Below are 12,322 nucleotides of genomic sequence, written 5' to 3'. Positions count from 1 at the left end.
CAAAGACATGCATGTCAGGTTAATTGGCCGGTCCAAATTGTCCCTAGGTATGAATGAGCAAGTGAGTTGTCTGTCTCCGTGTGCCCTGCGACTGGCTGGCAACCAGTTCAGGGTGTCCTCTGCCCACTACCCGAAGATGGCTGGGATGGGCTCCAGCATCCCCGTAACCCTACTGAGGATAAGCGGAGCAGATAATGGATGGATGGAGGTCTCTGTATGGTGTAGTGTGATTGAAAAGTGCCACAATGCACAAAGAATAATACTAACTACGCAGACTTAAAGTGATCAAAACATATCGTTTTATGTCTCTCTTTTTTTTTTTAGGTTAGGGTTATGTTATTTCACATAAATCCAAATTTCTCTACCTGTGAGTATTTTTAAAAATGCCCCTTTACATGATAGGTCACGTATTGCTTATTGCTTATTATCCAAATACATATTGTAATTTTTAATGAATGGAGGGTTTTTCCTCTAGGAGGTGTTAAATATTACACACTGTCACTTTAAATAATAATTAAAAAAAGACATTTTGGTTCATTACTAAAGTTATTGATTATGACTGTATGTTTAGTTATATTTTGTCTGTTGGGACAACATAACCAGCAATTCAAGCATCATTTTCGGGCGCCCCAAGCTATGACTGGTGAGGGAACAGCTTAAGAGTCCTGCCGGCTCACTTCTCCATTTTTGAGAATCTCCAAATTGAGCACAACGATATTGAGATCAGCTGCAAGCTTTGCTTCCCAAGTCTCTCCGCAAACATCTCGCCAGGGCAAGATCCTGCTATTTGACAGTGTCCCAGATGTGTCAGAGGCAGATGAAAAAACAGTGAGAGTCAGCAGGTAGGATGTAGTTTTCAAAAAAGCGAACTGCAAACATATCTTCATCTGCGTTGCCATGGCAACAACGAGCACATCGAACGCACACGCGCCCAGAGAGTGACACAGTGAGGTTAGCACAGGATTCCCTGCTATTCCAGTTGCCATGACAACACGTCACTTGTGCCCCCGCCAGCTCACTGGGATGCGGGCGGTTGTTCAATTTGGTGCTTCATCAAATGACGGCTCGTCTTCGTTAACAGGAAGCAGAGTCGCGTTCACAGGAAATAGAGAAGCGGCGGTGTTGTACTTGAACTTGTGAGTTTGTCACATCACCAACTTGTTCCTTGGAAATGACAGGTTTTTGTATTGTTCTTAAAATGTCACTGGCATGCGTGTGTGTAAGAATTTCTCAGAGTTGAAAAACAGGAAGTGATGTAAAATTCCACAGCTAATATTAGCGATGCAGATGGCAGCAGTCAAATGAAGCAAAACAGGTCTTAAACGTCCCCCTGAAGTAAAAAAAAAAGTCCAATTAAGTTCACCTAAAGTTTAAAGTGCAATAAGGGTCCATCCTATAATGTCAAGTAAAGTTTTGCTAAAGGTCCTTTTGAACAGACTGAAAGTACAGGCTGAAAACATGCTAGCCGAAGAACATGCAACTTGTCCGCGAAGCGCGGTCATCACAGTCAACTTTTCTTTATTTACAGTCGCCATGTCGGAAAAGAGGTGGGCTGAAATTTTCACAGAATTCGAAAGAAAAGTTGGCCAAAAGGCAACTGCCATCATCTGGTGAAATGGTGATTCAAAAGGAAAATGATTTTGTACACATTTATTTTATAATGCGGTCAACATTACTAGCGGACCAAAGATTATTCTTTTAATGACAGAGGCTGCAGGCTAGTAAAAATTTAATCACGGGCTGTAACTGGTCCCAGGGCCGAACTTCGGACATGTCTGACCTATGTAGTTGAGGGAACCGCAAACCTAAAATGTTACAAGTAAAGATAAAGGTCCACTTTTTCTCAAACGGAAGTCAAGCTTATATCTGTAATTGTTTTAAGTATGGTTTTTAAAGTAAAAGCAAACTGCCTATATAAAATGCATCATTGTTTTTGTTATAACTTTTATTATCAGAATGTTTGGCCTGGAGGATGACATGGGGGCCATTAAATAAGTTTCTTACCTGGTGTGTGACCATTGGTGACTTCCTGTCTTGCAGCCACATGCCTCTGAGTCCGGCTGCTGACACCAAACATGATCGCCCACGCCAACAGGCGGTTACTAACGGCAACCCGACAGGCTCTACCGTCGCCCGGGACGACGACGCGGAGGACACTGCCTCTGGAAACAGCGTCGTGGTCCGCATCGGCATCCCGGACCTGCAGCAGACGGTAACACACACGCTAGCTAACACACTCCCGTCCGTCGGCCGGTCGGAAGACGAGGAGAAAGTGAACACGAGGCCAAAGTCAGAAAGTTTGCCGTCAAACATGTCCATTTGTACGTCTTTGGCTCTCTCAGAAGTGTTTGCGGCTGGACCCAGAGTTACCCGTTTGGACCAGTAAGCAGAGGGTTCTGGTCACCTTGACTCAGTCTCTGTCGGATGTTTTGAACTATGGTCTCTTCCAGCCGGCGTTCAACGGCCGAGCTGGCAAGTTTCTGGACGAGGAGCGACTTTTGAAAGAGTACCCTCTCCCACCTATCACGCCTATTCCATATCTTGAGGTGCGCTATTTTGTAAACAATTTTAGTAAAGCCAGGCTGTGTTCGGAATCACTTTCTACCCACTACAGTGAAATCGCATAATTTTGGTGGCAGGTAGAGATAAACCAACTGTTATAAAAAAAAACATGAAGGATTACTTTTATTTAAATTACTTCTGTTTTCATTTTATATTTCATTTGAACTTGCTACCAGAACAGGAGAGGACTCTACAAAAAAATCCATACACTGCCAAATACCAAATCTGTCCTTTCATCTCTTAGGTTATCAAAGAACAGAAAAATCATTGGCCAATAGTGATAATGATGTAAACAGTGCATAATAGTCCAAATAACAAATAGTGATAAATAACAGTCAAAATAACAAACTGTCATCCAATGCAATATCCTTTGTAGGTGTCCAATATTGAAAACATAAACAAGCAGAATGAACTAATCAATAAGGTAATTGACAGAGAAACTGATATTGTTTTTTATTTTTAAATGAGAAGAAGAGTCGACTGAAGGAGAACACACTTATCTCCAAAGCAATCAAATATGCCTCATTTTTACAATACTGGTACTGCTTCCCCAGCACCCTTTCTAAGATGCATTGAATCTTTTAGTTCAATTTTTCGGAAGTGAACGATTCTAAAGAAGCTCAGTTAAAGAACCATCTCTGACGCCAAGAAGAGCCCACTTATCCGACAAAAGTAGGTGTTAAGTTTTGGGTTTGCAGCGTCCTTGCCAATTGATTGGAAAGTGGCTTATTCGTTTTTCTAGGTGACTGACATTAAGCTGTTTTTTTTCCCCTCTGCCGTTATCTTAAAGGTGCAGTGTGAATTATTTAGTATATTTCAAGTGGTAAAAAAAAAGTTCATTTATTAAAACAACATTGATTCAAATAATAAGCAAAAATACATTTTTACAAATACTTGTCAAAAAATTCCTTTTTTTTTTTTACCCAAAATGAACTTTAATTTTAGCAGAGGTCGGGAACATTTTTGACTCTGAGTCAAAAAAAAAGTAAAAAATGTAATTTGGAGGGCTGGGGGTTAAGAGCCACACCATATATTTTAAAACAAATTTAACAAAACCACTAACCAGCTCTCCACACAAAAGCTTATTCTTCTTCTCATTTTATTTCACTGTGTGCGCTTGATGATTTGATGGAATCCATGCAATAATAATAATGCCAGTGCTTGTGTCCCATATAAATACAACACTTAAAATTCTGCTCCCGTAAGAGTGTTAATGCTTAGTTTGACCGTCATTTTTCTCACAAATTATGGTTTCAAGGTGCGAGCAGAGTTATTTTGTAAAAATGGCACAGCATTCTGCAAACTGAGATCCTGAAGATTTACTTTCAGAGCAGACGGCGCAGGGCGGGAGACAGAAGAGAGGGAAAGCTTGCGTTCTGTGCATAGCTCCGCCCAACCCTACCGCTCATCCAATCAAATTTCTCTGGGTGCACTGCTGGCGGTTTGGGATGTTTACAGTTTTTATGTAGATTTTCATGATAAAGTGTCTCAGCAGTGAACATGGACTATTTATACTATGGGCTTTCATATGAAGGATTCCTTGGCGATGCACAGTCAAAACTGGATTCTTTGGTGACACTGTGACTGTAAACTGTTGTTAGAACTGTAGCCTATATATTCTGGACAGTACCAATCAAGACCTTAGTGCTTACTTGGCTTTGAGTGCATGACAATGGACTTTAAAGTTGGGAAAAAATTGTGTGGGACCAATATGTAGCCATATGTACTCATGAAAAGAGCCTTATATGGCCTTGCGAGCCATAGGTTCCCGACCCCTGACCTTTAGCGAGATGACACAGATGACACTACGCCTAACTTAAAAGGCAGGGTAAAAATGAAAGTGAAATGGTGCTATTTGGTCACTTTGAATCCCCGTAGTTTGTATTCTTCCTTGTGCTTTTTAAGACTCGTTTTCAGTAGTGGTCAGATAATACACACTGTCCCTTTAACATGAGCCGTCCTCTGCTCATTGCTGGTCTGCGTGGCTCTTAATTACGTGATGTTATTTACTCAACATCTAGCAAATCCTTTGTCCTGCTGCTTGTTCGATCTCCAAATGTTATCTGAGAGGTTTTTACATCGTAGTACCTGGCCCAAAAATATTTTTGGGGGAGAGGAAAACGGGCATTATTTGTACTGGAATGTAAGTCACATTTTTGGGTTCAGTGTAACGGCTTAGAAAAAGACGCTAATTTCTGGCTTTTATGTGTCACTAGCTTTCTGTGTAGATCATGGGTGTCAAACTCATTTTAACTCTGGGGCCACGCGATAGAACAAACATTAAAGAGATTAAAAGAGAAATAGTGATAGAGGGGGGAAGAAAGAGAGAGAAAAAAAAATCCAAAGAGAAAGAGAGGAGAGAAAAGAGGAAAAGAAAAAGAGAAGGAGAGAAAGAGAGAAGGGGAAAGCAAGAGAGAAGGAGAGAAGAGAGAAAAGGAAAGAGGGAAGAGGGAGCAAAAGAAGGTAAAAAGACACACCGAGAGAAAGAGACAGAGGAACAAAGAAAGAGAAAAAGAGAGACACAGAGAGTGAAAGAGAGAGAGACAGAGAATGAGAGAAAAGGGGAGGAAAAGAGAGAGAGCGAAAGAAATACAACTACAGCGTCTTTGTGAGAGGCACCGGGCTTTGGCAACATCAAGTGAACATATTTCAACCTGCAGCTCGTTCTTCTCTTGCACTTCCCTCAGTGTTGTCTCGTGGGCCGGATTCGATCCCTTAGCGGGCCTGATCCGCCCTGCGGGCCGCCTGTTTGACACCCCTGGTGTATATGATAGCTCATGTTTATAACGTAGAAAAAAGAAAGCTTCTTTAGTTGTGAAATCAGACAACTTTTAAACTAGTTTTGGGCAAAGAAGCAGCAGCTTGTTTTTGAAATAGAAGACGACAAATTGTTTTTCTGCATTGACAAAAGATGACATTGCGAGTTCTTCGTGTAGAAGATGACGGCTCTAGTTTTCGGCTCACTGGAAGAACAACAAAGCACAACACACACAAACGTATCTGTTAAATGACATATATATTTTGATGTCAAAAGTCATTTTGACATATTTGTTCCAAGAGCTGCCTGTGGAGAGAAAGTTACCGTTACCTATCGTCTTGATAATATGGCAAGGAACCGTTCCAGAAACAAAAATGTTTGTGAAAAGATGAACCGCTAACACTTTGCAGGATTACCCAACCTTTGCTCATTTTACAGAACAAATTATAATAATACCTTGTCATTCGTCAGACGATTGAGTGATTTTGAACACAGCACAAATGTTTTTCTCTTTCTGTGCACTAACGTCGCTGTCTTGTCTTCCAGTTTCGTTACAAACGCAGAATTTACACACAGAGTTACGTAGACGACAAACAGCTTGCCAAGCTGCACACTAAAGTAGGCAATGTTTTTCGTGGCAAGGCAACGTTGCAGGAAAGGAAGTTCTGACCAACTTGTTTGTCAATTTCAGGCCAACCTGAAGCGATTCATGGAACATGTCCACCAGAAGAATGTGGAGAAGGTTTCCAAATGGCTGGAGAAAGGCCTGGATCCCAACTTCCACGACTCAGACAGCGGGGGTGTGTAAACTAATTAATGAAAAGATTTTTGTTAGTATATTTTATGTGAAAGGAAACAACAGATATTAATTAGTATAGTTAAATTTAAAATTATATTGATATAATTTCAGTGCGGCGCAGTGGGTGTCTGGTTAGCATGTACAGAGATAATAAGTTCAATTCCAGCTACTGGCCTCCTTGTGCAGAGTTCCCATGTCTGTGTGTTTCCTCTCATTTCCCAAAAACATGCAGGTTTTTTGGGAGGTCCGTATTGTCCCTTGGTACGAGTGAGCGTGTAAACGCTTGTTTGTCTCTGAATGGATTAATAAATGTCAAAAAGTAAATTAAATATATCGCTTAAAATAAAAAGTTTCCTTGTAAAAATCATATCCCAAGCCCCAAAAATAAAATGTTTGAAAGCAGATTTAGTGATTCAACTCTTTTTTTAAAAAAAAGCATTTCAACAGCATAAATAACCTTTCCTTTATTTCATGTTAAAATGGGATTTCAAAATAAGACTTTCATTTTCTTTCTTAAATTAATGATAGTTAAAAAAAATAATACAACTGCTTTAAAAACAATAGAGGATATTGAGCTTGCAGTGCTATTGCCATTAAAAAAATCTTCATCAACATCCCGATCGTTATTTTATCATGATTTAAAAATGAAAAAAAATGGAGGGACTAATTCAATTTGTGCATGGGTAAAAACTGCTAATGCCAGCGTCGCAGACATGGTCACTAAATTAGGCGTTAAAACTATTAGCAATAGCTGCTTGAGTAATGCAAGTTGCTAAACCAGCTAGTGGCCTTGTCACCAAACTGGGTGCTGGCTCCACCCTGGAACAGAATTAAAAAAAAAAACCCAGAGACAAATAAAGGGACACTGTGTATTATTTGAGTATTAGATGTTGCTGAATGTTGTAGTGCACAGGTGTCAAACAGGCGGCCCGCGGGCCAGATCAGGCCCGCTAAGGGATTGAATCCGGCCCGCGAGACAACACTCAGAGAAGCGCAAGAGAAAAACAAGCTGCAGGTTGAAATATGCAAACTTGATGTTGCCAAAAGAAAGGTGCCTCGAACAAAGACACTGTACTTGTATCTCTTTTTCTTTCTCTCTCTCTCTCTCTCTCCCTCTTTTCCACCCCTTTTCTCCCACTCTCTGTCTCTTTCACTCACTGTGTCTCTTTTTCTCTTCCTTTGTTGCTCTTTGTCTCTTTCTCTCTCTGTGTCTTTTTAACTTCTTTTGCTCTAACTTCCTTTTCTCTCTTTTCTATTTCTCTCTTCCTACCCTTCGCACTTTCGTTTCTCTTTTCTCTCCTACTGTCTTTCTATTTCTCTTTGGATTTCTTTCTTCCACTCCCTTTCTTTCCCCCTCTCACGACTTCTCTTTTTATCTCTTTTGTTTCTCCCACTCTTTCCCTCTCTCTTTCTTTGTCCTGCCTTCTCTCCTTTTCCCTTCCTCTTTGTCTTATTTTTTTATCTCTTTTTCTTTCTCTTTGATCTACTAGTCCGGCCCCCGACAGAATGTTTGTTCTATCGCGTGGCCCCCGAGTTAAAATGAGTTTGACACCCCTGTTGTAGTGAAACAGAAAAGTAGTGCTCAAAAGCACAAGGAAGAATACAAACTACGGAGACTCAAAGTGACAAAAAAATACTATTTCACCTCACATTTTTTGCCCAGCCTTTTTGAGGTTTTTGGATAACCTCACAAGCAAGATACCGAAAAATTATGTCAGCTCCCTTAAGGTGAGGCTCATGTTATGTCAAATAAGTGCCTACAAGTAGTTAAAAAATGCATATTTATATAATAGTTAATGTATTTTTACTTACTATTTAAATCAATATTTTTTTACCTCTAGGAATTACTACATAACACACACTGTCCCCTTTACCAAAACACATTTTAGACAAAAAAGTGCTTTAAAAGGTGGGGTGAGTCGTTTGAGGTGTATTTCAAAATTTTTAAAGTAGATTTTTTTTTCTCTGTCAAATAAGTGTGAAAAATACCCATATGAGTTCAAAGAGCCCTTATCTCACTTTTAGCAACGTCGATAAACACAATAGTTTGGAGGAAAAAGTGGGGTTAGCGACTTTATGATCATCACCGCAGGTTTTTGTTAGTACAGCATGAAAATGGTGAAAGTAAGAAAAGGCCTGTTTCAAGTACTGTCCAAATGCCAACCCAAACCCCCCAAAAGTTGAAAAAGGGTTAGTTTACCTGAGTACATCTATGAAATGCACGTGCAACATAAGAGGCTTGACAGAGGCTGCATGCCTCAAGCCAGACTGTGGCATCAGCAAGTACAAAAGTTCCCAATTCCGTACAGCACCTTTGAAGAAATAAAAAAAAGCTGTTGCAATGTGCTCCCTCCCAGAGTGTCCTCTGACATTGGCAGTCCAGCTGGAGGAGAGCTGCGAGCTCATCAAAGTTCTTCGCAGTGGTGGTGCTCACCTGGATTTCCGCACCCGGGACGGAATCACTGCTTTGCATCGGGCCGTCATGTGCCGCAACAGCGCCGCTCTCACAGTAAGGCTGTTTTTTGGCCAATGGCACCCCCAACGACCTGCCTACCTCCCCACCTTCTAGATGACTCGCTTCGGTTACTTTCCAGACCCTGCTGGACCTTGGAGCATCACCAGACTACAAAGACAGCAGGGGACTGACGCCTCTTTATCACTCCGCTATGGTAGGCGGCGCCCCCTACTGCTGTGAGCTGCTTCTGCAAGACCACGCCACACTAGGTACTCAAAATATCCTCCAAATACTTACCATACTCGTTAACTTCAGTCAATTGCTACTGTTATTAGTAACAACCATCCCTATTAGCAAGCGATAAGCCTTACAAACACAACACTCACAGCAAATCAGACTAAGTAGAATACAAAAAAAGATCATTTGTGTAAACAAGTTTATTTTATTTTATAAATAATCACCATAAGCAATTTAAGTCCGTTCCCCACTTGCAGTAAATTTGGTGTTCCTTATAATTGATAGTTTTTGTGTGACGTCATGCGCATTGCCAAATGTAAACAGTCGGCTATATTGGATGGGTCCAGCAGACGTGGTGAGATGTAGTCATGGGTCTACAATAAATTTGTTTTATGTTCAAAATAAAGAGGAATCTGTCTGGCATTGTACTGCTACCTGGTAAGTGGAACCCTGGGGAAGAACCACAGTTGCAATGCTCCCTTCAAACATAGTGGGCCTCGCCCCATAAACCCTAGGCAAAAATATTGCGCAGTTTTTCCAAAGACAACCCTGGGTGACCCTAAAAACTTGCCAAAACGAGTGCACCCTTATCCAGTGAATGAAGGGCAGAGATAGGCTCCGACTTATGGGAATGCAACCCCAGGGATGGCCCGGGCACCTAAAAGATGTTGCCTGCTGAAACGAGTCTCAAATATCGCCTTATACAAACCCTAATCCCTATACCACACGCTTTTGTTTTTACATCAACAAACATTTGTTGACGTAACTTAGCCCACAACGTTAAACAAAAGCCAAACTAATGTCAATCACAATAATAATAGGTAAACTTACACCTATTCAACATGGCCGCCAATACGTGGGTTTCCCGGAAGTTGTTCACGTGATTAGGATACGGTAGCAGTGCAGGATTTCGTACTTTGATGACGTTTTTGTCTGCTACCAGTGACCAAGACGATCCACAATAGGGGCAAAATAGGCAAGATGAGAACTTTATAACAAAAAAAATTGAGGGTCTTATGTAATTTGTATTTTTTTCCCCATGAAAAAATGTTTTTACCGTGTAAACAATTAACAGATAAAACGTATAAATTGACAGGTATGACTTTGTGATGTTCCCAAACTGTTTTTCAAAATTATTAGAATTTAAAATAGGTTACAGTCAGGACCAGAACGAAGACAGGATCCGATTGTGTTGCGTTTCTCAAAAGTTATATTGGAAGAAAGGGAAAGGGTTGCGCCCACGATCCAGTGATTGCTGGACGCGAGAAGCGGTGTCGGGAACAGAAAAAACGGGTCAGTAGACAGAGAGCAAAAACGTGGTTGGGGTCGGAAACGAGTCGTGAGCCAAGAAAGGAGAGTAGACGTGGTTGGGGACAACAGAGGTCGAAAGCCGGGACGGGAGAGTAGACGTGGTCAGGATCAAAAAAGGGTCGAAGCCGGGGGACAGACAGGAGCAAAAAACGAGACAGGTGGGAGTCAGGGTCGAAAAAGGCTTGCCTAGTGATACCTGAGGTTCGCAGACGAACTGACAAAAGTGGACAGACAGGCGTGGGTACAAGTACTGATCGGGAGACAATCAGAGTCCGAGGCAGTTCGCGCCAAAGGAGCAGGCACAGGTGATTCACATCGGTAACCATGATAGGTTCCTAGGTAAAGTGTTTTTGTGAGGTTTAGGGATTCCAAGTTGGGATTCTAAATATGTTAAAATTGACGCCCTGTTTAGGGTTTGCATTGATTGTGTTGAATTTACGTAGTTTTGTGCAAGGGTAAGGGTTTTAATAGCAAGTTTTAGTTTAAGACTTCATTGAATTTTCAGACATACAGCCTTGCTGTTTAATTTTATGTGTAAGGATTGATTCAACATTTCAGCTTAAAAGCAGGCTTCGAACTACACTTCAAAAAATAAGTTCGGGTTTCATAGAAGGACTCAAACTTTGAGTCCTTCTATGAAACCCGAGTCTCAAAGTATGGTTATAAGTTAGGGTGCTGTATATACTGAAGCTTTGAAAGTAAGTTTTCAAGACAGGATTCTGCTTCAGAAGTCACATTTCTAGACCTTGATTACCATCTTTGTGGTGGAAAAGCTCTACTTTAAATGAGATCTGGGGTGTCAAAGTCAAATAGATGGAGCTGTGGGCTGGATTGATGGAATGTTAAACATTTAAACATTTTTAAAATTAAGCCCAACAATTATATTCCAATAGGATGAGATAAATAAAGCAATTTTTTCTTCTGGCTTTGTCAGTAACCTTGAACTTTTGAACAGGCACAAAAAAGAAGTTTCCTTGATATCAAAATCCCTATAACAATGAAAGAAGCTGGTATCGTTCAAGCATATCAGTAGGATATTTCTAAAAGTGGGATTCATTTACTTCAAAGAAAACATTGAAATAGCAACTTTCTATCATTTATTTAAAATGAAATATTTGTAAACATGAAATACAATAAAGTGCTAGAACTTATGACCCAAAGTACCACTTTCTTCAAGAAGTAATTGCTGCAGTAACATATAACAAAAAATCAAGATCACTTCAGTTTTGATAAGTAGTAGGCAACCTTTTCTGTAACACTGAACGGTTTAATATATGACAATGTTCTCATAATGTCATGAGTAAAATAACAATAACCTTAATGATATTAGGGGGTTTTTGGGGTTTTTAAGGGTTATTGATCTATCTTCGTTATTCATTATCCATTATCCGTTATCGGTCAGTTCATTATATGCTACAAAGCCTAGGAGCCGGGACACTTACTCTCAGCCAAAAGGCCAAGCTAAGGTCCTAGCCCTAAAGCCTTGTTGCAATCATTGCGAATGCACCGTTCCCGGAGGTACTGCAATACCGGGCCGATGCGTGGAGTGGACAGAGCAAGCTCTTATTCCATCTCCGGAATGCAAAAATCAAATGGCCAAGCTAAGGACCTAGTATATAAGGCCAAGCTAAGGACCTAGTTAGGCCAAGCTAAGGACTTAGCATCAAAGCAAAGGCCAAGCTAAGGACCTAGCATCAAAGCCAAGTTAAGGTCCTAGCAATAAAGCGTTGCTGAGCATAAAGTACTCAGTTCAACATCGATACAATTTTGTGACTCTAATAACCCAAAATCCACTGTGTAAACACTATACCACTGAAGATATAGATGACGGGAAAAGGCATTTAATTTTTATCTCATCATCACAGTATTTTTACTCATGGTACCACGTTGTGCAACATTGCTTTTGCTAAACTCTTTCCCATAATGGTCCTTACAACGTAGTACAACGTGGAACTGTAAATTAAAATGAGATGATATTGAACATAACACCTTTTCCTAGGTAATCTACAATCCTAATGGCCTAGAGCAGTGTTTTTCAACCAGTGGGGAACACTAGTGTGCAAGAAGACCTTGTCGAGTGTGCCGCAGGATATTATCTATCAATAAAAAAAGCATGCCATTGTTCAGTATATTTCCTTTTATTCCAGTGGTCAGCCAAAAACCTTTAACATTCATCCACCCGGCAGCAGTTTCTTATTCT

General features: G+C 40.6%; 1 protein-coding gene and 1 non-coding gene across 2 annotated transcripts in view; one reads left to right on the top strand and one right to left on the bottom strand.

Annotated features, from left to right (window-relative positions):
• The window catches only part of shank3b (SH3 and multiple ankyrin repeat domains 3b), a 46,249-nt gene that overhangs the window by 7,366 nt on the left and 26,561 nt on the right, over positions 1 to 12,322 (top strand). The window contains exons 3-8 of the mRNA XM_088346787.1: positions 2,041 to 2,212; positions 2,343 to 2,546; positions 5,867 to 5,938; positions 6,012 to 6,120; positions 8,477 to 8,628; positions 8,714 to 8,843. Of these exons, the coding sequence (XP_088202913.1) occupies positions 2,045 to 2,212; positions 2,343 to 2,546; positions 5,867 to 5,938; positions 6,012 to 6,120; positions 8,477 to 8,628; positions 8,714 to 8,843 (835 nt within the window). The 5' untranslated portion in view covers positions 2,041 to 2,044. The remainder of the gene's footprint in view (positions 1 to 2,040; positions 2,213 to 2,342; positions 2,547 to 5,866; positions 5,939 to 6,011; positions 6,121 to 8,476; positions 8,629 to 8,713; positions 8,844 to 12,322) is intronic.
• Positions 11,619 to 11,806, bottom strand: LOC148356797 (U2 spliceosomal RNA). The gene has a single exon (XR_015852147.1). It is a non-coding gene; the product is annotated as a U2 spliceosomal RNA (small nuclear RNA).

Source organism: Urocampus carinirostris, chromosome 11 (genome assembly GCF_059441175.1).
Source record: "Urocampus carinirostris isolate Australia breed hairy pipefish chromosome 11, RoL_Ucar_1.0, whole genome shotgun sequence".
Classification (NCBI taxonomy): Eukaryota; Metazoa; Chordata; class Actinopteri; order Syngnathiformes; family Syngnathidae; genus Urocampus; species Urocampus carinirostris.
This window is presented reverse-complemented; position numbering and strand designations above follow the sequence as displayed.